At 47.0% G+C, this 24,780-nt stretch overlaps 1 protein-coding gene and 1 pseudogene across 3 annotated transcripts; both read right to left on the bottom strand.

Moving 5' to 3' along the window:
- Positions 1–838: 838 nt before the first annotated feature.
- CASTOR1 (cytosolic arginine sensor for mTORC1 subunit 1) lies at positions 839–24,730 on the bottom strand. 3 transcript variants are annotated; one of them, XM_061602815.1, is made up of 9 exons: positions 24,493–24,730; positions 20,344–20,414; positions 11,656–11,897; positions 11,218–11,350; positions 10,028–10,151; positions 7,955–8,068; positions 6,960–7,042; positions 5,023–5,117; positions 839–4,018 (listed from the first exon to the last, which is right to left on the bottom strand). In XM_061602815.1, the coding sequence occupies exons 1-9, from the start codon at positions 24,603–24,605 to the stop codon at positions 3,953–3,955; spliced, it is 1,041 nt and encodes a 346-aa protein (XP_061458799.1). In that variant the 5' UTR covers positions 24,606–24,730; the 3' UTR covers positions 839–3,952. The 3 variants fall into 3 exon arrangements, with proteins under 3 accessions (XP_061458799.1, XP_061458800.1, XP_061458801.1); XM_061602816.1 differs by having other exon boundaries at positions 11,656–11,849; positions 24,493–24,728; XM_061602817.1 differs by lacking the exon at positions 5,023–5,117.
- LOC133373626 (5S ribosomal RNA) lies at positions 17,645–17,753 on the bottom strand (annotated as a pseudogene).
- Positions 24,731–24,780: the final 50 nt, after the last annotated feature.

The raw sequence follows: 24,780 nt of genomic DNA, 5'->3' as shown, positions 1-24,780 counted from the left end.
CAGCAGGAAGCTGCGGCCATCTAGCCACGCAAAAAAGCCTTCTGCACCTCTTTTAAAAAAAACAAAAACAGATTTATGGGGTTGAAACCTCCATGAACGAAAGAACACTTCGCCTGTTGCAAGAGGGGAGCCTTTCAGCAATGTGCTTGAGTCATTATCGTTTTCAAAGAAGGCAGCCGTGTGGGTTCCTGCTCTAGATAGGGACCATGGCACAAGGGGAGAGGATTAACCTTTCCTTTCTTGTTTTAGGGTTACATCCACTTCACTGCCAAGGCATCCTACCAGGATCAGTGGTCATCAGCTGCCGCTGCCAGCAGGAAATCCAGAACTCACAAGCTGGACACCACCCAGGTAACCCACAGAGTGCGGGACGTGGACTAATGGGCTCAACTTACAGGAGTTCAGCTAAACTGTTAAGAGCAGTACAACATCTCTCTTCTCCCGGGCATTTGGTTCTTAACTTTGGAAGGCTTTTGGTGGGCTTCTGTTGTGTAGTCTTCTTAAGGAGGGTTGCTCCACTGTTCTGTTTTTACTTTTAATTAACTGTCAGTCACTCTGAGTGTGCACACGTGTGTAGAAAAGCAACTAATGAATTTAATAATAAACAAACAATGGAACCAATGACCTAGGGAGACGGCGGGCTCTCCAACACTGGAGGCATTCAAGAGGCAGCTGGACAACCACCTCTTGGGAATGCTTTGATTTGGATTCCTGCATTGAGCTGGGGGTTGGACTGGATGGCCTTATAGGCCCCTTCCAACTCTATGATTCTGATTCATGTATAAGGGATGAGATTCTGAGCCTCAGGCATGGATCAGACACAATTACCAACCACAACTTTTTGGAAAAAGAATGACCTTTATTGAGAAAATTAAAAACTATGCACACACACACAAAAATTACACACAAACAAACGTACATAGGACTTTGGATTCTTGCGGCAGACAAGCTGGTTTACATTTGAGTAGCGTTGAAAAGAAGTTCAGCTGGGTAAGTCACCTTAGACCAGAAAACCAGGAAGCCATAGCAACCCCTATGACACTCTCTCTTTCTCTCGAGGTATATAGGTTAGGTGACTTGCCTGTCTGACTGCACCGATTCCCATCCCCATATCAAATACTGAAACATTTTCTAAGAAAGGCACTGCTGCTCTCAGCTTCCTTCGCTCTGCCAGAGGAGTGCCAACTATCCTAAGCTGCAACTGCCCATCTTCTGCCCTGGCTGTCCCGAGTCTTCTGGGCCAACCCATCCAGAGGGCGAATGGGACCGGCACCCCAGCAAACCTAACCGTGACCTTACCCGGCTCCCATCACCACTTTGTGGCTGCCTAGCTTGGACTGCCCATTCACCAGGTCTACAGAAAGGGAAGACAGGGTTGCTCAGCAACTGTTGCTACATCCCCTTCACCTGTGGCAGGCAAAAGAGCTGGAAGGGAGCAAGCAGAGGGAGAGTGTTAAGAAGGAGCAGCTCAGGTTGCGTATCACTTGGCCAACAGGTGGGGCTGAGACTTGCAGTGCCCAGAGAGTCAGCTCCATCTCCGCTTGGCAGCTATGGAAATCCAGGCATGCAAAGGACAGTCAGCCACAGGTTTTTATTTTTCTAAAGCTCTTCCTAACATAAGCCTGAAACCCAACACAGCTGTGGGACCTAACCCTGCCCTCTCCCGGAGAAAGGGGTTCCTCTTCCTAGCAGGCCCAGACCCAGGCAATCTGCTTTACAAAAGACAAATGCACAGGATAGGCTCCCTTTCTTGCAAAGCAAAAGGCTCCAGTTATTCCAGACGCACAGCTTTTTCCTGAATCAACCACAAGAAGGCAGACTGCACTCAAGCGGCTTCAAAAAGGTCATCCTGCGAGCACCTGTGGAAGGCCGAGAACTTGCCAAAGGCTCGGATTCTGGGGCACACTCTTTAAGAACTTCTGCTCTCCCCAACACACACAAACCCGAAACAGAAAGAGAGGCAGGGTTCTTCAGCTCGCTCTGGTTCCCCTGCAGGTTCTTTACAGCTGACAGCGAACCACACAGGAACCTCGACGGCTTTCACGAGGCTGCCTTCTAATGGGGAACATGAAGGTTTCCCCAATGGAGAACAGAATGAGAACCGGCCTTTCCTTGAGATGAATCCCAACAACCGAGGTTTGGCACTACACTCCCTACAAACATCTGCCATCTGGGATAGCACCCAAGAGTTGCATGATCTCGACAACCCTCTTTTCTAACATGGAGCGGGGCTGCTGCTGGTTTGTGGTTGTTTTTAACCCCCAATCCTCTCACAACCCAAACTGTCAAGCTGGATCTACACATGAAGCAAGACAAGTTGGAAAGAACTCCGGGGGCACGAGAGCACAGAAGGGGCTATGTGGCTTCTGCAGGCAATTTCTGGGTAGGGAATCACATTTTTGAATCCACCACCACCACTACCACCACATAAGATTCTCCCTGGGACTGGAGAATTAGCCCCACAAAAGGGATAAGGAACATCTGTGGCCCTCCAGATGTTGATGGACTCCAATTCCCATCCTCATCTCTGGCCTCTGGCCACGTTGAGTGCTGGTGCTGATGGGAGTTGGGAGTCCAACAAAATCTGGGAGGCCACAATCTCCCCATCCCTGGCTCAGCAAGGACCTCTCCCCCGCAATGGGCTGATAGTTTGTTTTTAAGTTAGCAGGAAAGTCTTCAGCATGGGATCCCCACCCACCCATTTTCTAACTCCCCCCCCCATCCTGCTGCAGAAGAAGCTCTGATATAGGGTGCCCCCTGTGACTATGCTACTCACAAGAGCCAGCTGCCCTCTGTCTGTCCCTGCCCCCCACTGCCAAAAAAGGAATAAATCAACCCTAGATGGGGCTGTTATCAAAGTCTTGACAGCCTGCCATAGGCTAGCAACCTGTTCTATGCCCTTAGCCCAAAGGAAATGGGATAATATCTCAATTTCATGCTTTTTAAAAGCACAAGAAGGCACTCTAAGGCTTTAAGGCCATGAGGGGGGGGAGAAAAAGCAAATAAGGGTGCATTTTCTGTTCAAGTTCCTCTCCCCACCCAGGAGATTTGGCAACTATTATTTCCTGTCCATTAATGCAAGGGGGTAGCCAACCTGGTGCCCTGCAGATGTTGCTGGACTCCAACTCCCATCAGCCTCAGCTAGCACGGCCAATGGATCAGGGATGACAGCGGTTGGAGTCCGGCAACATCTGGGCAGGCACCAGGCTGGCTACCCCAATGCATCATCCTAATACTGTTAAACGGACGGCACCGCCCTGATAAAAAAGGGTTTGGTGATTGTGCGAGAAGGCTCTGGAAACAGCCACTGAACAAGTGACCTACCAACAGGAATTTGATGGGAGACAAAAAGGAATATAAATCACCTCCAGTTCACTCATCCAGCCACTTCTACAAGAAACGGCCCCAGTATTTCCCAATCAGAACTGTGCGTTAAAAAAACACAACAAAAAAAACCCTCAACCCTAGAATATAGGGAACTATGTGCAATTCTAACAAATTAGGAAAACAAAAAAAGTTCCAGGCTTGTCTTCCAACTGGGAAAGCTCAGGAAATGTGCAAAAACAGAGAGAGGAATCTCCTGCCAGCGGACTACTGGGGGAAACATTGCTCTCCTTGGCTCCACCTTCAGCAGGGCGGAGGACCAAACAATAGGTCTGGAAGGCTAGCAGAGGGGGGCTTTGAGAATACTGAAGTCAGCCCCAGGCAATCGCAACCCAACCAGTTCTGAGGGAGTATTTAGAAAGAAGGCACAAGACTTCCCCCTGCTGGGAGCAAACAGCAACAACTCCCCCCCCCCCAGCAGCTGGTTGGAGACACGCTGTCAGCTTTGTGCAGAGTCAATTGCTGTGGGTGTCACTGCCTTGCTTCAGGGAACAGGCGTCCTGGGACAAGGATCCACTCAGCTTGCATGCTTAAGTAGGCACTGAAGATGCTGAGAGAGACCGAGGAGCTATCTCCCACTCTCCTGTCGTTTCTGAAGCACTTCAATGACGTTATCAATGCCATCCTCTGGAACCTACAACAGGTGAAGGAAAAAGCAGGTTCCGGTTACAGATGGGCCCAAACGGTGTTTTCTTCCTACAGGAAGCTCAGATAAGATACTGGCTGCCCGAGACTATATGAAGAGCCTATGTGCTGGAGCAGGCCCAATGGCCCATCCAGTCCATTGTCCTGTTCTCACAGTGAGCCAGCCAGATACCTATGGGAACTGGGAAGCCCTATTTATTTATAAAAATATTGATATACTGCCCTCCCGCAAAATATCAGGACAGCGCACAGCACTATTAAAAGGAGCACAGAACAATCATTAAAATGACTGGCTACTCAAGAAACAATTAAACAATTTTAAACGTAAAACAGTCGTCAAGAGATGCCCGAAAGCCCAAAGTGAGAGTGCCTGCCAAATCTCCGCTGTAAGAGTGTTCCAAAGCGTGGGACCGGCAACGCTCCAAATGCCAGACTTATGGTTCAGGCGAATCAGGTCTCTGTAACACAGGGGATAACTAGCCACACTTCTCCGGATGATCTCAGTTATCAGTCTGGGATATAAGGTCTCAGGAGGTCCTTAAGATATCCTGGACCCAAGTTGTTCAGGGCTTCATGTATCAATACAAGAGCCTTGAGCTTGGCCTGGTAGCATATGGACAGCCAGTGTTTGTATTGATTTATAGAAGTATTGAAGGGACTAGTAAAACCTTGAACTGTCCCTTAATATTCTTCCTACTAAATCTAGCTTGACTGCCTCTACAGAAAAACCAATAAACAAACAAACAAACAAAATCTGCGGAAATGGTAAATCTGGTTTCAAGGAGGGGCAATATGGGGTGACATTTGACAAGGATGACATGGTGTGGGCGCTGCCTAAAATGCAGCAGGCATGAGCAGCACAGAGTCTGCAATAAACTACCCTGTGGAAACCCCCATGTTGGCAGATAGCCAATCTGCAGCAGCCACCCTCGCAATTCCCATTTCTTCATTTCACAACTGCTAGCAATTTGGAGGATAATCTGACCGACTTACCAAGGCATGGTCGAAATTGAAGGTGCTGATGTAGTATGCGGAGATGTCTGCGTCAGCCAGAGGTTCAGCAATCTGAGCCACAATCCCACATTCGTCTTGGGAGGCAAGAGAAGACAATATAAGCAGAGCCTGGCTGCTGGATCAGACCAGTGGGCCATCTAGCCCAGCATCCTGTTCTCACAGTGGCCAACCGGATGCCTCTGGGAAGCCCGCAAGCAGGACCCAAGCACAAGAACACTCTCCCCTCCTGTGGTGTTCATCAACAGGTATTCAGGAGCAGACTGCCTACAATTGTGGAGGCAGAGCATAGCCAGCACGGCTATTGCTAGCCTTATCCTCCATGAATTTGTCTGATCTTGTTTTAGAGCCATCCAAGTTGGTGGCTATTACCGCCTCTCCTAGGAGTGAATTCCTTAATTTAACAATGCGCTGCGTGAAAGAAGTCCTGTCTTTGGTCTGTCCTGAATCTTCCAAAATTCAGCTTCTTTGGGTGTCTCTTGAGTGTTACGATGGAGACAGAAAAACTTTTCTCTGTCCACTTTCTCCATGCCGTGTGAAATTTTCTACACTTCTGTCATGTTGCCTCTGACTCGCCTTTTCTCCAAACTAAAAGGCCTCCAATGCTGCAACCTCTCCTCAGAGGGCAATTGCACCAGCCTCTTGATCATTTTGGTTGCCCTTTACTGAAGCACATGACCAACAGCACCCTTTTGGAAATAAAAGCCCTTTCTTGCTCCTAAGTCCTGATTTGGGTCCAGATGGGATGTCTGCTGGATGGTGTACTTTCCTTTTCGGCTGCCCTTGGCCCTGGTTCGGTAGCTCCAGCTGGTACAACATGCAGCACCCAGAACACTGATGGGAGCACATGGCTGACAACATGTGACACAATTCTTAAAACATTTGCACTAGCTGCCCATCCACTACCAAGCCAGGTCCAAGGTCCTTGTATTAATTTACAAAGCCCTGAACAACGTAGACCCAGGGTATCTTAGGGACCACCTGAACCCTTATATTCCAGCTCAGTCACTGAGATCATCTGCAGGAGCGGCTCTGGTTGTCCCCCAAATTAGCAAGGCTCATTTAACATCCACATGAAATTATTGGCCCAGTTCTTCGGAATGAGATTCAGCAGGCGCCTCCTATTTTAACTTTTAAGCACCTGCTGAAAATCTTTCTGTTCTGCCAGGCTTATGCAGGCAATTAAGAATATGTCTTTTTGCAATAGCTGAAGTTTGTTTTTATTGTATTGTTAATGTTTTTATGATATGGTGGTGGCAGTTGTTTTCTAACTTCTTGTAAACCACTTTGATGTTTTGAATGAAATAGCAGTAAACAAAAACAGTAACTAGGGGTGTGCGCAGGAAAGGAAGTTGATTCAGATCCTGCTCTGGTGTCCTGGATAGCAGTTGCATAGGTGCTTCAGCCTGGCATCTTGCTTCAGTTCAGATCCAAAGCAAAACCTCACTGCAGCTCATTTCCAAAGCTTTGGATATCTTCCCCAATGGCAACAATAGGGGACTCCACACCTGTAACTTTTTGATTTTTTGACAGAACTGAATGAAATTTGCAGGCATAGCAGCCCTTTCTGAGGGGGTGAAGCCTACCAATGTTCATATAAATAGGTGCAAGGGTTTTGTCAAGGCTACTTTAAAGTTTGAAGTGCAAAAAAAGGAAACATTTTTAATGGAATACTGGCACTCGCCTGGTACAGTTAATTGTGGCTCAAGGAAAGAGGACAGAAAGAGCCAGCTCTTGCAAGATCTCCCTGCCTGCTTACCGGAAGGAGATTCTAACTCACTGCAAGCTGCCCTTTCCAGATAGCATCTAATTACACTGTTCAAAACAATAAAATGGACTATTATGAGTAACACCCATCCACAGGAAAAAGTGGAGCACAGAATGTGAAAGCCCAGACCATGGTGCAGAGATCCACTTACCAAATCCCAGGGGCTGCCCACCAATCCTCACCATCCTCCAGAGCTCCCCTGAGGAGCTGGTCAGCAGGAGATCACTGGGGAATCTGGGAGAGGACAGGAGGATTTGATCAGTGCTGTCTGGGACCTTCTCTAAAGCCAGACACCCAAGTAGTACTCTGTGCTTTCTGACCCCTGGCCAAGTTTTTCCTAAACACAGTGACACATCCGCACGGTCAAATTCACACCATTAATTATAAAGCACAGTGTTTCCTCCAAAGAACCTGGGGAACTGTGGTTTGTTATGGGGAAACTACAGTTGCCAGGATTCTTTGGGGGAGAAGCAATTATCATTCAATACGCTAGTTTTGGAGATCCAGTGTGGTATAGTGGTTAGAGTGTCAGACTGGGACCTGGGAGACCAGAGTTCAAATCCCCGCTCAGCTAGGAAGCTCACTGTGTGACCTTGGGCCAGTCACAGTCTCTCAGCCTAACCTACCTCACAGGGTTGTTGTGAGGATAAAATGGGGAGGGAGGAGAACCATGTTTGTATGCCACCTCGAGCTCCTCGGAGGAAAGGTAGAGTATAAATTTAATAATCATTCAATCAATCAATCGTTCCAAGGAGTACTGATGCCACAGTAAAGTGCCGTAACGGAGCCACCCACAGTCTACCCGATTCACTGATTCAAGTCATTGCAGCCTCAGCTTAACGAAATGGAAATTTGGTCACACAAACTCTTCCTGGGATGAAAAATGAAGCGGCAATGTCATGTCAAAACTCCCAACAACACCAGCCAGCTTGGCCAACAGTCAGGGATGATGGGAGATGTATTCCAGCAACCCCTGGAGGGCTGTACCGGCTCCCCACCCCCTGTATTAAGCATTAATGGGATCTCTCCAGGCTGTGGAATTGGTCCTGCTCTCAAATAACATGCAGAATTTAATTCCCTGCCCCCTACCACCACACTATCTGCAGCCAAGCTGTCTCCCCAAGCTCGCCTATGGAGGACACTTACTTTTTCTTCGTCTCCGCATCCATGACAATGGAGATGTAGCCCTCAATCAGCGAAAAGGCAAAGAACGTAATGGAGTCAAGGTCTTGGCTGGCTGAAGTGGTTTCCTTTGGAGGGCTGAAAATGCAAAAGGGGTGGGAGGAAGGAGAAACAGATGAGCTGCCAAAGTAAAGGATTAGGGTGACCAGCTTCAAAAAACAGATTTGTTTTCACATGGCACAGAAAGCAAAACACCTCTGTGGAGAGGAACATATTTATTTACTGATTTTACTTATTTATATACCGTTTACTACGTAAGACAGTCTCTGAGCCAAGGGTGAGGAATCTGTTAACATTCTAGCAGCTGCATTCTGCATCAGTTGACACTTCTGGGTTGTCTTCAAGGGCAGCCCCATGTACAGTATATGACAGTACCCCATTCAGCAGGTTACAAGAGAATGGCCCACAACAGTCGCAGCTGGCAAACAAGCTGAAACTAGTTAAAAGGCAGTCCGAGGCCACCTGTGCACCTCCAGTGACAAATTACATTTCAAGGGGGATGCGACCCCATCTAGAGCAGGCTGCACACCCACATATGGGAACTACCTTTCTAGCACTACCACTACTAATCATGTTATACTTCAAAAAAACTTTTAAGTAGAGACCTTATCCAAGTCTGCATCTGTGCTGGAATTGCTTTTTCAGATGTTTTTAAAAGATGTTTCTTTAAATTTGTTTTTCAGATGTTTTGTTTTAATATGTTTTTAAAGAGGTTTTATTTTAATATGTTTCGAAGTGCTTTTAGTGTATTTTGTTTGCCACCCTTGGCTCTTTCTGGAAGGACAGGATATAAATTTATTTATTTATTTATTTATCTAATAGTAATATCCTTCAGTGCAGCAGTACCTACACTCTGGAAGTCCCTGGCCTTTGACATCGGGCAGATCCCTTCACTGTGCACCGTTTTCAGCACCTAAACCTTTTTTTGTTTAGGTAGGTCTAACCAGATACATAAAGGTATCTTTATGTTAATACGTAATTTTATTTTACAATGTATAATTTTAACAGCTGATTTTATTGATATTTTTGAGGGAAAGTAGGTCAGCTTGCTTTTAATTTCTGACTTTTGTCAATAATTTTAAAGTATTTTATAGGCTATGTAAACCTCTTAGAGGTTTTTATGATTAAGCAGTATACAAGTTCTGTTATATAAAAATAAATTTCCAAAATTAGGAAAACAGGAAAACAGTATTTGGTGAGAGCCAACCAAGTCACACTGAAATAAGTGGATTTTGTTTATTACTAATTTATGTATTATTTATTTTTAATGTATCCGGCGCTAATCCTACTCAGAGCAGACCCATTGAAATGAATGGGCATGACTACTTTAGGTCCATTCATTTCAATGGGTCTACTCTGAGCAGGACTTAGTTGACTATCACCCATACTGGATTAAATATTATATGGATGTTGCCCACTCTGGGACCTGGCAGTGAAGGGCAGGTAAGACATCTCTTAAAGAAATAAATGAATAGCCTAAATAAACCAATTTTGCTGAATAAACGTAGGGTCACACAGAATTCCAGAAAGATAGATAATACCTTTGTAGTCGCACTCTTGAGTAGCCCATAGAAATGAACGGACACAACACACTTAGGTCTATTGATTTCAATGGGTCTACTCTACGCAGGACCTACTTGGAGACAAGCCAGGGAAAGAAAAAATCAGGAAGAGCCCCCCCCTCCACTTTTTTGGACAAAACCCTCTGTGCAACTGGCAGGTCACAATCAAAATATTGTGCGACAGCCAGTGGTGGTGTAGTGGTTACAGTCAGGTCAGACTAAGACCTGAGAGACCGGAGTTTGAATCCCCACTCAGCCATGAAGCTTGCTGGGTGGCCTTGGGCCAGTCACAGTCTCTCAGCCTAGACTACCTCACAGGGTTGTTGTGTCTAGCACCCAAAAGTGAGACATTTAGACAGCTATCGTTGGCTTTAGACTGGGCAAAGTGAATGGCCATCCCGCTTCAGAACACTGGTTCTGTGATAAAGGATGGCACCAGCCTTCAACCCTGCCCACTGTAAGACAGACCTCTTACCTGCACGAGTAGAACAGGACATCAATGAGGATGGTGGCAATGGCTGGCAAGGAGTCGGGGGCAACGCTCAGGATACAGAACCTGTTCTGGGGACTCTGCACTGGGTGGACGGTGGGATTCACCTCTAGGAAGAAGAGGGAGAAAGGGTCAGAAACCCAGCACCCCAACAGCCAGGGACTCCCCAGAGATTGGCTGCGATCCAGTGAGGTAATACTGTGGCAATGGGGGTGGTGGCAACATTAGGACAGGCCTTTTCAGTGGTGGCTCCCAATTTGTGGAATGCTTTCCCTAGTTACATACATCAGGGGCCTTTGTTGTGCTCTGTCACAATCGTCCATTTGCCTGGTAACCGCCTTTATCTTCTTTCTAGTACTAGATGAAAACTCCTTTTATTTTCCATTTTCCCAGTCCCTTTTTAGTTCAGTGCTTATTGTACACTGGATTCTTTTTAACCACCTCCTCAATTTTAAAAAATGTTTCTGTGGCACACTGCTGGTGGCTGATAAAATATTTTAAATAAATCAACAACTTCCAGAGCTGTGTTTTGCAAGGCTGCTGCAGGGTGCAAACGGAAGAAAAAAGGCACGAATCGCCCTGTCATCTAAGCAAAACAAAAATGTGCTTTCTTGTTCCTGCATCTACATAATGTGTAAAGTTTGTATCTAGTTTCATTGGATCTGGCTGACACATTGGCTCCATCTGCACCATTCATTTAAAGCAGTATTATACCAGTGGGCATTTCCAGCGCGGCTGAGATAGCTTCATTGCATTTCTCAGTGTGCTGCTATTCAGTCTTAGTATCCATTTATGCAAACAGGACCTGTAACAAATACTAGTCCTCAGTATAAATGGAAATGGAGTCACCACATCTGCACCATACATTCAAAGCAGTGCTACACCACTTTTAACAGTCATGGCTTCCCCCAAGGAATCCTGACTGTAAAACATGTTACAACATGTTTCTATACACGTAACTGTTTTAACTGCTTTTATATATGTGATTTCAGAGGAAGGCAATGGTAAACCACCTCTGAATCCCGCTTACCATGAAAACCCTGTTCATAGGGTCGCCATAAGTCGGAATCGACTTGAAGGTGGTACATTTACATTTATATATGTGATTGTATTGTAAGTAGCTTCAGGATGCCTCATGGGAAGCGATTCATAAATGAAATAACTCATCATCTCACCTTGTTTTGGCTTGAGAAACCCATTGCTCACATCTTCACAGTTTGCGGGGACCGGCTCCCCGTTCACCTCCTTGTAAATATCAAACTCGCCTGCCAGTGTGTGGATCACGACAGGGAGGTCCTTTTCCCGCACCTGGAAGACAGATCCCAAGATCATCGCTGGTACAGAGGGTGCGATGGTGGGCCAAGAGACCGAAAGATAGCCATTATAAAATAAATAAATGGCTTTGAACAAGGCCTGGCCTCCAAATGCGGCCCTCCCAGCTTCTTCTCCCAGCCCTTAAAATTCTCCCCAGGCCACACCCCCTCCCCTGGAGTTGCCGGGAATTGAAGGTGGGGCCTTTGGGGAGACTAAAAAAAGAGGGGGGTCTATCACTGAGCCACAGCCCTCACCCAAGCAGCCACCTCCCCTTACAATAGCTACCCAGAGAAACTCACCAGGATGAAGTCTGTCTGGTAGGTGGAGAGCATTAACACCGAGACGTTGTGCTCTGCCAATGGTGCAATGACGGACTTGGCAATCTTAGTGACCCCAATAGGCTGGATGTTGGCTGGGGCACTGCCGTTGGAGGAGACGTTGAGCACCAGCCAGGCAGAATCCACAACTTGCAGGAACTCAGACGGGGGCAGCTCTGGAAGGGAAGTGAGGAGAGCCAGGATTTGGGGTTCAAAAAACAAAACTATTGATGGTCATCTCACAGATTCCTGAGTAGGGCTGTAATCCATTTTTTAAAAAATAGCATATGAATAGTCAATTAACCAACTGATTAGGAATGTAGGAAGCTGCCATATACCAAGTCAGACCATTGGCCTGTCTCGCTCAGACCTGTCTGCACTGGCCGGCAGCAGCTCTCCAGGATTTCAGGAAGAGGTCTCCCCTAAGTGCTAACTGGAGATGCTACTGGGGGTTGAACTGGGGACCTCCTGCGCGCAAGGCAGGTACTCTACCACTGCACAACAGCCATTCCCCTAAAACAGGAGTGGGGAACCTTTGGCCCTCCGGATGTTGCTGAACTGCAACTCCCATTGGGCCTAGCAAGCATGGCTAGAGATCAGAGGTCATGGGACATGTATTTCAGCAACATCTGAAGGACAAAGATTCACCACATGACCTGAAATGAATTAAGATTCTAGTCCTCGTGGTTCTGAACTAAAGGCTGATGGAGCGACTGCCTTACGAGGAAAGGTTGCAGCATTTGGGGCTTTTTAGTTTAGAGGAAAGGCGGGTCAGAGGAGACATGATAGAAGTGTATAAAATTATGCATGGCATTGAGAAAGTGGATAAAGAAAAGTTCTTCTCCCTCTCTCATAATACTAGAACTCGTGGACATTCAAAGAAGCTGAATGTTGGAAGATTCAGGACAGACAAAAGGAAGTACTTCTTTACTCAGCACATAGTTAAACTATGGAATTTGCTCCCATGTGATGCAGTAATGGCCACCAGCTTGGATGGCTTTGAGAGAAGATTAGACAAATTCATGGAGGACAGGGCTATCAATGGCTACTAGCCATGATGGCTGTGCTGTGCCACCCTAGTCAGAGGCAGCATGCTTCTGAAAACCAGTTGCCGGAAGCCTCAGGAGGGGAGAGTGTTCTTGCACTCGGGTCCTGCTTGCGGGCTTCCCCCAGGCACCTGGTTGGCCACTGTGAGAACAGGATGCTGGACTAGATGGGCGACTGGCCTGATCCAGCAGGCTCTTCTTTATGTTCTTAAATGGGAACACAGGAAACTGCCTTCTACCCATTAAGGTATTGGTCCATCTCACTCAGTGCTGTCTACACTGACTGGCAGCGGATTTCCATACGGAGCTAGATCCTTCACTCATATGCAGATATTAATTTTTATTTATTACTACACTTCTATCCCACCTTTCCTTCCAAGGCACTCAAGGTGGCATATATGGCACACCTCCGTCCCCATTTTATCCTCACAACAACCATGTGAGGTAGATTAGGCTGAGAGGCAGTGACTGGCTCAAGGTCACCCAGCAAGTTTCATGGCTAAGTGGGGATTCGAACTCTGGTCTCCCAAGTCCTAGTCCAACACTCTAACCACTACACCTTGCCTGTTCTCTCCCTCATTTTCCTTTTTTGCATATTACAATGCTTTATCCTATTTCTTATTCTTTTTCAAAAAATAGCAACTTTAAATGGTTTCACTGTATATTTGTAACATTCAAAGCAGCATCATACCACTTTAAAGAGTCATGGCTTGTTCCCTGCCCAGGATTCCTGGGAACTGTAGTTTGTTCATGGTGTTGAGACCCTTGTAGGAGACTCTTATTCCCCCCTCGCTGAGCTACAATTCCCAGTGGTTTATCAATCAGTCCTTCTTCCCAGGGAACTCTGGGAATTGTAGCACTGTGAGGGGAATAGGGGTCTCCTAACCACTCTCAGCACCTTGAACAAACTACAGTTCCTAGGATTCTTGGGGGGGGCAGCCATGACTGTTAAAGTAGCGCCACACTGCTTTAAATGTATACTGCTGATGGGGCCCTATTCAGATTAGAGCCACTGAAATGAAGCGACACGACTTACTGAGGTCTATTAGGTTCAATGGATCTACTCTGAGTAGGGCTAGCCTTGGATAAAACCCATTGTGTTTTTAGTTAAGGCTGATGGAATCCAAAATATCTGGAAGATACCAGTTTGGAGGAAGGATCATTTGTTATGGCTCTTATTGATTAGATACCCTCCTACCCTAGGGAACTATGGATGGAGATGGGGGAGGCAGAAAGGGGCTGATCTTGGTAAGAGGCCACTGGTGCTATAGAGGAGAGGGCAGTGGATCTGCCTCTATCTTCTAACCAACGGAGATTGCCTCTGAGCATCTGCAGAGTGCATTTCCCTGCCAAGGATGAGAGGGACTTGGTTAAACGATACCACTTTCAGCTACTGAAAATATCAGTCTGGTGAGATGCGTCACTCTTCTTCATGACTGGCTTCTGGGAGAAACATTTCCTGTTCATTTGATGGCTGACAGATACTGGCTATGGCACCCTTGAAATCAGTAACGGTGAGGGCATGCAATGGCTTTTAAATTGCTTTTAGACGTCTAAATATTTTACAGGGGTTTTAATTGTTTTTTAGATGTTTTAAGCAAGCTTTTATTTTTTAATGGCATTGTTTTTAACATTTTGATGTTTGCCATCCTGGGCTCCTTTGGGAAGAAGGGCATGAATCAAATCTAATAAATAAACATATTTAATTAGATTTTTAAAAACCCAACCGTCTAATACAGCAAAACCGTGTCACAACTCTTTTTTAAAAAAAATCCAGGGAGGTTAACAGAATTTCTATGTCCAAGGCTGCTGGAATCTGGAGCAGCGGTTTGTTAAAAATACTCCCTGCCTTTTGGCTCTGGGTCTACCCGTCCCTGCCAATGGGCTCCAATGCCTTCGGCACGCCCATCCCCACCTAAGACAAATTGTCCCATTACCCAGAGAGCTCAGCTCCACGCCAACAGGGGCTTGGAACGATCCCCAAATAGAAAGGAGAGTCCAACACAAGCCTTGCTTATGCGATTCAGCTGCTCCAAAGGCGAATTCAGAACACACAAACAAGCTTGCTCCACCTAGCCCAGCCTTTCCCCAACCTGCTGCCCTCCAGATGTTTGGACTGTAACTCCCATCAGCCACAGCATTATACAGGGCTCTTCTTACGCAATCATCATCACAGAACCCTGCACAATCCAGGTCCTAACTTAAGGTCCTCATTGCAGATGTTCAGCCCAACAGGTGGGGGGGCAGGGCCACCAGTAATGCAACAGAGGGAGGGCAAGGATGCTACCCCCTCTCACGCAATGGGAAAAGCACAAGAAGGAACGCTAGTGCTTCTGTTCCGGGTGACAAGCCACAAACATACACATGCAGGCAGATATGGAGGGGGTGGGGGTGTAGGTGGGAAGCAAAATACTGCACAGGTTGCAATCCCCCCTAGAAGACAAACAAAGGGTTACATCCACACAGGCCCTGTTGGGCTTCTGTTCCAAGGAAACAGGATGGAGTCATTCACAAGAACAATGACCAACCGGGCTGTAGGGAGCCTGGGAACCAGAGGGAACGAACTGAACGGCCTCTTGGAAAAACAAGAGAGCATCAAAGCTTTTAGTCCAGATAATAAAACTGCATCAAAGCCAAAAAAAAAAAAGACACTGGTAATTCTGCTGATCTTAATTTCCGGGGGGGCAGGAGGATCAGAACTGTCCTTTTAGGAGGATCAAGTGAAGATTAAAAGAAACATCTTGGAAGAAGGTTATCAATGGGTGTTTTCATCACATGGCTGCCCAGATTTTTGGAGTTGGGGGCACGCGTGCATGAAAAAAGCGCCAACATTGGAGATCAAGGCTTTTAAGGCTGTGTACACACCATACATTTAAAACACACCACTTGAAAAAGATTCCTGCTTACCCAGGCATCTGATGGCTGAAGGGAACTAACTGTTCCTCGCAGCCTGGAGGTCACTGGATGGAAGACTGTTTTGAAACTGTAACTGTGTGTTAGACTGTTTCAAACTGTTTTTTAGAATGCTTGTCTTTTTGTTCAATTTGCTGTTCAATTGCTTTGTTACTTTTGCCACCCTGGTCTCCTTTGGGAGGAAGGGCAGGATATTAATACTTTCCCCCAAAAATCCTAGGAACTCTAGTTTGATTAAGGGTACTGGGGATTGTAGCTCGGTGATGGGTAAACTACAATTCCTAGGATTCTGGGGGGACACCATGTGCTTTAAAAGTATGGCATGTACGTAGCCTTGCTTTGCTAATTCAAAGATGTGTTCTGGGAGGAGGTTTTAAGCCTTCCCTTCCATGCCTTTTCTCCAGTGTAAATTGCCTCTCCCAGCGACAATTATCTCTTCTTTGGGACGTGGGGAAAAAAATCATAGAGTTGGAAGGGTCCTCTGATGCCATCAAGTCCATCCCCCGGCTCAACGCAGGAATCCAGCTTAAAGCATCCCTTACAGGGGGCTGTCCAGCTGCCTCTTGAATGCCTCCAGGGTTGGAGAGCCCACCGCATCCTGAGGTCACGGATTCCGCTCTAACAGTCAGGAAGTTTCTCCTGATGTTCAGCCAAAATCTGGCTTCCTTTAACTTGAGCCCATAATTCTGTGTCCTGCACTCTGGGATGTTCACGGAACAGGCATGTTCCATCTCCTCTCTCAGAGGCAGTATGCCTCTGGATGCCGCAGAGTGCTGGGAATCACAGCTGTTGCACTCCAGTCCTGCTTTGGGGACTCCCACTGGGGCCTCTGGTTGGCCCCTGGGAAAAGAGGATGGTGCACTAGATGGGCCCTGTTCATAGAGAAGCTGTCCCTATCTCTCTCCATGCACCCAGTGTCAGTGCAACTTTTGGGAAGTGATTTATCCTAGCAAAGAGAGGAGGGAAGGGTTGAAAAACCTCTCTCAGAGCACTGGATCCTCGGTCTTCAAAAAAGCCTAAAATACGAAGCATGTGAGTCCCGGGCCGCAGATTTCCCATTTTGCTGGTGGTTCAGCTGAGAGGTGTGGGGCCCTTCCGGACTGGGGGTTGGGGGCAGGTGTCCTCCTGCAACGTGTCACTGATGCAGCAATACTTTGTTAGCGGTGGGCTTACTCTGGAGCGTCCACATATCATCCCACTTTTTTTGTTGCTCTGGGATGCTTCCCCAGTGTTATCACATTACTGCTATTTGGAGGTACACTCTGGAACTGCAAAGCAACGAAGCAGGGCACAAAAATAACCCGGAACGTTTGTGGTACAAAAAGCGGCATGATTTCAGCAGGAAGTGATGGGACATGCATCGACCAGAAGCAAAGCTCTGTGGCCCCATCTGCAGGACCATCCCCCTTTAAACAGCCATGGGAACTGTCATTTGTTAAAGGGTGCTAAGAGTTGCTAGGAGACCCCCTCTTCCCCTCACAGAGCTACAATTCCCAGAGCTCCCTGGGAAGAGGGAATGACTATTAAACCCCTCTGGGAATTGTAGCTCTGTGAGTTGAAGAGGGGGTCTCCTAGCAACTCTCGGCACCCTTAACAAACTACGGTTCCCAGGATTCTTGGGCAGCAGGGGAGGGGGAAGCCATGGCTGTTTAAAGTGGCATAAAGTGGAACCCTCTCCCCTTAAATATTAGACAGGCACCGTCTCTGTCGCATTTTCGGCACCAAAATAAGACTCCTCTTCCAGCAGGCCTTTCAAGCAGAGATCATTCTGCATCTGTACTGGAATTGTTTTTAAGACGATGTTTTATTTTTTAAGCTTTTTTCTAAAAAACATGTTTTTAGTGTTTTATCACTTGTTGTTTGCTGCCCTGGGCTCCCTGTGAGGGCAGTCTAGTTGTTATATGCCTTCAAGTCAATTACGACTTATGGTGACCCTATGAATCTTTTTGATATATTCATAGGGTTTTCATGGTAAGAGGTATTCAGAGGTGGTTTGCCATTGCCTTCCTCTAAGCCTATGGCACCCGGTATTCCCAGGCGGTCTCCCATCCAAGTACGAACCAGGCCTGACCCTGCTTAGCTTCCAAGATCAGGCGTGTTCAGGGTAGTATGGCCGTAGAGTGTTGTGAGGGGAAGGGTAGGATTAATAATAATAATAATAATGCTTTAAATTATAGTTCAGATGGTGCCTAAGTCTGCTCCAATCCCCAAAACCTTTGTAGGCGCAAACAGTATTGAAAGTTTGGGTCATGTATCATCGCCCCGATACCCTCATGAGTGCAGCTCTTCATGACAATTAAAAAGCCTGTCTGGAGGGGCCCACTGATGCAGGTAAAACTGCAAAGGATGGCAATTTGCCACAGCAGGACCACAAATCCAGAAGAAAAGACACCCTTCTCTTTCTCCCGCAGCTGAGTAACATGAAGGCATCGCCTGCCTGACACCTTCCTCCCAGGTTTGCTCTCTGCCGATGGCGCATTTGCCCCTCACTGGGGAAGGGGGAAGGCCTTTTCTATGGGAACAGCACACACAAAAAAACCCCACAGAGACATCACAGCTTGGAAAGGCCGTGCCTTTCATCCGCTCCGAAAATGTCCTGCCAAAGCCGTCCTGGAGGGGATCCAGGAACCAGTTACACAAAAGCTGCTGCTGTCAGCATTGACCGAACGGCCCCGGAGTCGCTTCCTATCTCGCTTTCCGCAGTCCTGCACCCTTCCCCATGGGGTAAACAAAACAGACTCACAATGCCAACATCTGCTGTCCATCTGTTCCCTTCTAGGCTTGGAAAAAAACAGAGACTGACCAGGATATTTCTCTCAATCCCTTGATAATCCTAGAAATTAGTGGGGTTCATTCGACAAAACCAATGAACGGTACATATGAAGTTGCCTTATAATGTCAGACTGTGAAGTCCATCTGGGCTAGTATTGTCTACTCTGACTGGCAGCAGTTCCCACTAGGGCAAGATCCTTTTTCTAAAAGATGGAGAGGCCAGATATTGAACCAGAGACCTGCTGTGGGCAAAGGATGCACTTCAGCACCCCCAGTGAAGAACAAACATCCCTTTCTTAGAGCATCCTGGACCAGATTAATTTTTGCTTTTAATCCAGCATTTTAGCATGAATTTCTCCTAACACACTTATTTTTGCAAGCAGCTGTGACTCTTGTAAACATTTCTTCAAGCCATTTCTCATCATATAATGCATCTTTGCATGTTATTTTCACTCCTGTACTCATTTTAATGCACACTTTCCCCTAACGTATACATTTTTAGAAACATTGCTTGGTTGGCGAACTGCATTGCAAGATTCAAATGAGTGCGAATTTGGAAGGATGCCTGAGTTTTCCCTTACCCCCTTCAGATCAAAGGCAAAATGGCTTCGAAATTGGGAGCAGGGATAAGCCCGTGGCAGAGAGGAACAGGTGGAAGAGCGATGCTCACCCTTTTTTGAGGGCCCCAAAACATGCAATCTGAAAATGTGCAAGGAATTCCCATCGGAAAGCCAGCCAGCATCTTCAACAGACAGTCTTTTCCCAGGTAGGTTCCTTTGCAGCTGGTAGTGGTGTGCAGGCTAGCCTTTGGAGGAAAAAAATCAGGGCCCCTCCAGGCTGTGGTTGTTTGCTGGGTATACTCTGCAACACGTCATTGATGCAATCATAGTGCATTTGTGGCAGATTTATACTGGAGCATCCGCACGTCATTCTGCTTTATTAGCTGTTCTGCAATGCTTCCTCAATGCTACAGCATTATCGCTGTCTGGAGGGACATTTCTGCACTATAGCACGACAACCACAACCCCGGGACCTTTGTGGTATACCAAGTTATGGGATTTTAGCAAGGAACTGGATATGAACTGATTGAGAACAAAGCAGTATGTCCGCCCTTAAACTTTTGCAGAAGCAAACGGTATTGAAAGCTGAATCACGTATGACCACCAAAACCCACATAACCTCTCTTTGAAGAAGTGGGATAGCAAGTTCTTAAGACCTTTGGCAAGCGACAGAAATTAAACACAGAGGGTTATATCCAATTACATCAGGACTGGGAAACCCTCCAGCCCGCTCTATTGGGCACATGGGGCTCTCTTTCCAGGCCACACTGCCTCCTTAGCCACACCCCCTCCCCCAGGCCACACCCCTCATCAGCCTGGCTTCACATCTTCTATGTTTACCTGCCTAGAATGTGTCCTTGAACTCTCATAATACCTCTGGATGGAGGGATGTGCAAGTGTGTGTAGAAACTAGCCTATCATACCACATTAAAATTTACATTTCTTGCTCCACCCACTTTTGTCTCTGGCCCCACCCACCACTGGCACATGGCCCCCAGAACGTTGCCTAGGAGGGAATGTGGCCCTCTGGCAGAAAAAAGTCCCCTGCCCCTGAACTAAGGCAAAGTAAACCAGCTGATCGACTTATATCCCAGGTGTTTTTTTACTGGCAGTTACTGGGCTCCTTTTGGGGAGGAAAGGAGGATATAAAATAAAATTATGATTATTGTTATCATGTGGTCCCAGGCTGCGATACATACAGCTCTATACACAAAACCCACGTAAGACAAAAACAATACTAGACCCTAAATCAAACCAAGCCCACAGCAAACGGAAACAGCAACAACGCTGCAAGGAGACGGATGCGACTCAGCTGGTCGCAACCCAGAGGCAAAGAAGTCCAAGAGAGCCAGCACGCACACACAAAAAGGCACCAGTACCTTTAAAGCCTTCTTCGTCCAACATGATCGTATAGTCTTCAGGAGTCTCAGTTAGGCTGAAGAATTTGCACCTGGGAAGAAAGCAAAATCTGCATTGCCGATTTTGAGCCAACCGCATAAACGTTTGCTAGCCTTTGAGCAGCATTCAGAAATTCCAGCTAACCCAAAATGTATCTGGTGGAGTTTTAAAGGGAGTCAGTTTTAGGGTGCATTACTCCATCTTCATCAACTTCTAGTTCACCCCAAATTTATTGATTTATTAGATTTCTATCCCGCCCTTCCTCCCAGTAGGAGCCCACCAGCTCATGGGAGGCAGCATCAACTTATTCTGGTTTCTCTTCCCATCCTCCTACCTTCCAAAATACAGTGGACACCAGGGGTGTAGTCATCTGGGGTCTCGGGGGGGTCTTAGGTGCCTTACCTTTTTGGGAGCAGGGTTCCTGTGTCTCCAGCATCCCACGAGCCAATCAGCATGAAAGGGGAGTGTGTTAGCCACTGAGAAGAGTCTTATAGCATGCTTCCTTGTCCTTTCCTGAGGATCGTAGCCAATCAAAGTGAAAGAAGGTGAGTCAGCCACTGAGAAGACTCTTCTCAGTAGCTAATTCTCTCTTTCATACTCATTGGCTCTTACGGATGTCTGTTGTTGCGGGCGAAGGCATCAACAAGGTTCTCAACCCAGCAGCAAAAAAAGGGGGGATGGAGGGTGGCTGCGACTGTCATGAAAGGACCCTTCACTTCTGAATTTACCACTACTCTACTGGTGGACACATACAAAATTCTCATACAAAAGCATCAGAGGTGAGAAGCAAGCAAAGGACCCAGTGACACAGGAATAGTCCTTCCAAATACCAAATTCTATGCACACACAACCCCCCCTCCAAAAAAAACTCCTACAAATGTGGAATTCCAGAAGTTGGTCGGCATAGGCCAAAAGATTTTCAGAACAGAGGGCTGGCCAGCAATCCCAGCCAACTGCAGATCCAATTGGAAGGGCTGATCTAATAAGGGCGAGTTTTAACACCCTGTAATTGTTTGTTTGTTCTCTTCCAAGAAGGGTAGCTGAAGGGGGTGGGGGCAGAGGGTTTGATTGTTTTTGCAAGCCTTTCAAGCCATCACAGGGAAAAACATCCAGTTTTCAATACTGAGAAAGCAGAGGATTTTTATACATATTTTTAAAGCAAAAAAAAAACACCACCTATTTTTCCACTGTGACTGCAAGTCCAAAGCGTGGAAGTGTTAATAAGCAGAACTTATTTAAAACCTTGGCCAGCAATTAGATGCACTGAAGAATCTCTTTCCAGAATAGGCGAGGAGGCAGAGCCCTAAGGCCTGAGCATCCCCTGCCCCCCAAATAGTCTGCTGTTACTACACCCCGATTACAATAAGATGCTCTCAACAACACCCCCTTTTAACCCTTAGGTTGGCAATTTGGGAGAGGGGCGTGCAGCCAGCATCCCTGAGAAGGCCACCTTTGGCTGTTTAGGGTGGGATGGGGGGGTGTCTTGTTGCCATCCTCTGGGCTTAAAGAGGGTAACGCCTCCGAGATTAAAAAGATGCTTAGCAAGAACACACCCAAACGAGATACCCTCACTCCATTTCCTCTACCCCTCCGAACCAAAAAAGTCAGGGTACATTCAATATTTTCCTGAACCAAAATGATTTACTTATTACATTTATATACCACCCTTTCCCTTAGAAGGAGCCCACAGCAGCAATCAAAAACACTAAAAACCACTCTACAACCTCTTAAAAACAAAAGACTTAAAAACATATTAAAACAAAGCATCTTTAAAAACATCTGTAAAAGAAAAGCTTTAAACACATTTAAAAACGTTTTAGATATTTACAGCAAGCCGCCTTCTTACTCCATCAAATCCCACACAAACCAGAGTTAGGATGCATCCAAATCATACAACTTTTATTTGATGATAATGGTGAAGAATTATTATTGTTATTTATTGAATTTATACCCACCCTTCCTTCCGAGGGAGCCCAGGGCAGCAAGAAAAAGGATAAGCATACTAAAAAAACAGTTAAAAACATTCCCAAAATTTGTAAGATGGGGCAGAGGACCCAATGGTGACTATGGGACGCTATAGACTCAGAATGAATTATGGGAAGTCCTGCTAGGATGAAATTTTATTTATTTATTTATAAATATGTTTGCACACCGCTATTTCGTTAAAAACACCAAAGCGGTTTACAAGTTTAAAACACAAAAACAAACGGCAATTGAAATTAACTAAGCTTTAGGCCCTCAGCTTTTGTTCTCTTACTTATCGGCTTGTTTTTCTTGTTTGGTTTACTTGTTGGATACATAAATAAAAAGCTGAGAGAGACAGAGCGAGAGAGAGAGAGAGAGAACTTTTCTAACAATGGAAGATGTATACTGTACTTTCTATATTTTCGTACCTTGACTATTCCTGATTTGTTTTTGTTGTTAATGTTTGACCTTGTTTGTGTAAAAAAAATATTTCTTTAAGAAAACACCAAAATAGTTACAGTTAAAAACATTCTAAAACACAGTTAAAGCACACTCATCTCACTTAGGCTGCAATCCAATGCACACTTACCTAGGAGCAAGTCTTACTGAACCCAGTGAAGCTTACTTCTGAGTAAGCATGCACTGGATTGCAACCTTAAATAGTCATGGCTTCCTCCCCCCCCCCGACACTTGGGAACTGTAGTTTCTTAAAGGTCTCCTAACAACATTTTGATGCTTTGTTTTTAAGATGTTTGCCACCCTGGGCTCCTTCTGGAAGGAAGGGCGGGATATAAATTTAATAAATAAATAAATAAAAACCCTCCGCGCCATTAGCAAACTACAGTTTGGAGGGGATAGGGAAGCCATGCCTGTAGAAGTGGTATAAGAATGCTTGAAATGTATTTATTGAGGGTCGAGATTGACCTGCACCTTGTTTGCAGTTGCAAGTTAATCTTGCCCCTATTTCAAGAGCAAGGCTTTGAGTCTTGCCCCCTCCCACAGGCACTGACATTCCCTCTGCTTGCAGTCAATCCATGCAGCCCTCCTCCCAGCGCATTGCTCATGCTCCCAACCACCAAGATGTCACTGTGCATGCCATCAATGGATAGCAGGGGGGCTTACAGGTCAAGGGGTTAGGATCTTGCCTCAACACCGGAATTCCTTGGTATCTAGACATACACAGAACCCAACCCTGTACATAACCAGCCACCCAAAATGGGGGTTACTCAAAGCGGTCCACACCTCTACAATTCCCTGGTATGTGCATACACACGCACTCCAGCCACACAATGGGGTCCAATCGTGCAGCAACACCAGAGGCTTTTCACACTTTGCATTCAAAACCCGTGCACTCTTGGGCTCACGGGGCCAGCAGGGAGTTCATTTGCACATACAGAAACACCCTCCAAAATGGGGCCTAGGGTACCTGCATCTTTTGGGCCCATCTTCCCACATGCACCGATTAATTTTTGCAACAATTGGCCTTTGCTTTATTGTATTTTTAACGTTTTTATTGTATGAAATAGCAGCATACAAATATATAAGTAAATATACAGGCACACACACACACACCCTTTGGTACCCGTTCATACGCACAGTGGACCCCAACCTCCTGGGACACGCATATACACCCACCCAGTCCCTTCACGCCCCATCCTCGAGAATGGGGTCTAGTCCACACACCTCCTTTGCCCACCACCCCAGCCCCTTGAAACGCGCATACCCAACGGGGCCAAAGGCCGCCCCTTTCCACTCCATATGAGCCCACACACTCGGCATACCCCCTTGGCCCATCCACACAACCTCCTGGGACATACACTGTGAGGCACAATCCCTCGGAACATGTGTCGCTTACACAACGGAGCCCAACTCTGCCCCTGTCCACCCCACCCAAAGCCTGATCCGCACACTCAACAAAACATGCACCACCAACCCGGTCCATCCCCACAACCTCCAGGGACACGTGTACGCACCCACCATGGAGCCCAATCTGTGAATGGCAACACCCCCTCTGCCACCCCGCCTCCGAACGCCGTCTAGCCTAGTCCACACACTCGCGCGCGCTTTCCCCTCCGCGGCCCCTGGGTGGGTACACGTGCGCGCGCGTGCACACGTGTACCACTAGAGGCCCGATCCACCCGCCCCACCCCCGCCCTGGCGGGCACCTGCTTCGCTGGGGCAGGAGCAGCATCTTGAGCAGCGGGTGCGTGTAAAGCCAGAGGCCGCCGCGGGCCAGGCTTAGCACCCGCACCCGGGACTCCAGGATCCGCAGGTCCATCGCGCCGGCGGCAGCGGAGGCCCGAAGCGCGCGGCTCGGGCAGGCAGCGGCAGCAGCGGCGCGAGCAAGGCCGGCGCCCAGCTCCGGCGCTCAGCTATAGGGGAAGCCGACCCGAGGCGCCGCCTCCTCCGCCAGGCCCGTCCCGCCCCACGGGGAGGAGACCCGCCGGCCCGGG

Source organism: Rhineura floridana, chromosome 19 (assembly GCF_030035675.1).
Source record: "Rhineura floridana isolate rRhiFlo1 chromosome 19, rRhiFlo1.hap2, whole genome shotgun sequence".
In the NCBI taxonomy this organism is placed as follows: domain Eukaryota; kingdom Metazoa; phylum Chordata; class Lepidosauria; order Squamata; family Rhineuridae; genus Rhineura; species Rhineura floridana.
The sequence above is the reverse complement of the archived record's forward strand: the minus strand, read 5'-3'. Positions and strand labels throughout refer to the sequence as shown.

Excerpts from the sequence above, each read along its gene's own strand:
- CASTOR1 (XM_061602815.1), bottom strand. The coding sequence starts at position 24,605 with ATGGACCTGCGGATCCTGGAGTCCCGGGTGCGGGTGCTAAGCCTGGCC. Across the intron at positions 10,152-11,217 it reads GTTTCTCAAGCCAAAACAAG|AGGTGAATCCCACCGTCCAC; the intron begins GTGAGATGATGA and ends TCTTCTTCCTAG. Across the intron at positions 4,019-5,022 it reads TCAATTTCGACCATGCCTTG|GTTCCAGAGGATGGCATTGA; the intron begins GTAAGTCGGTCA and ends CACCTGTTGTAG.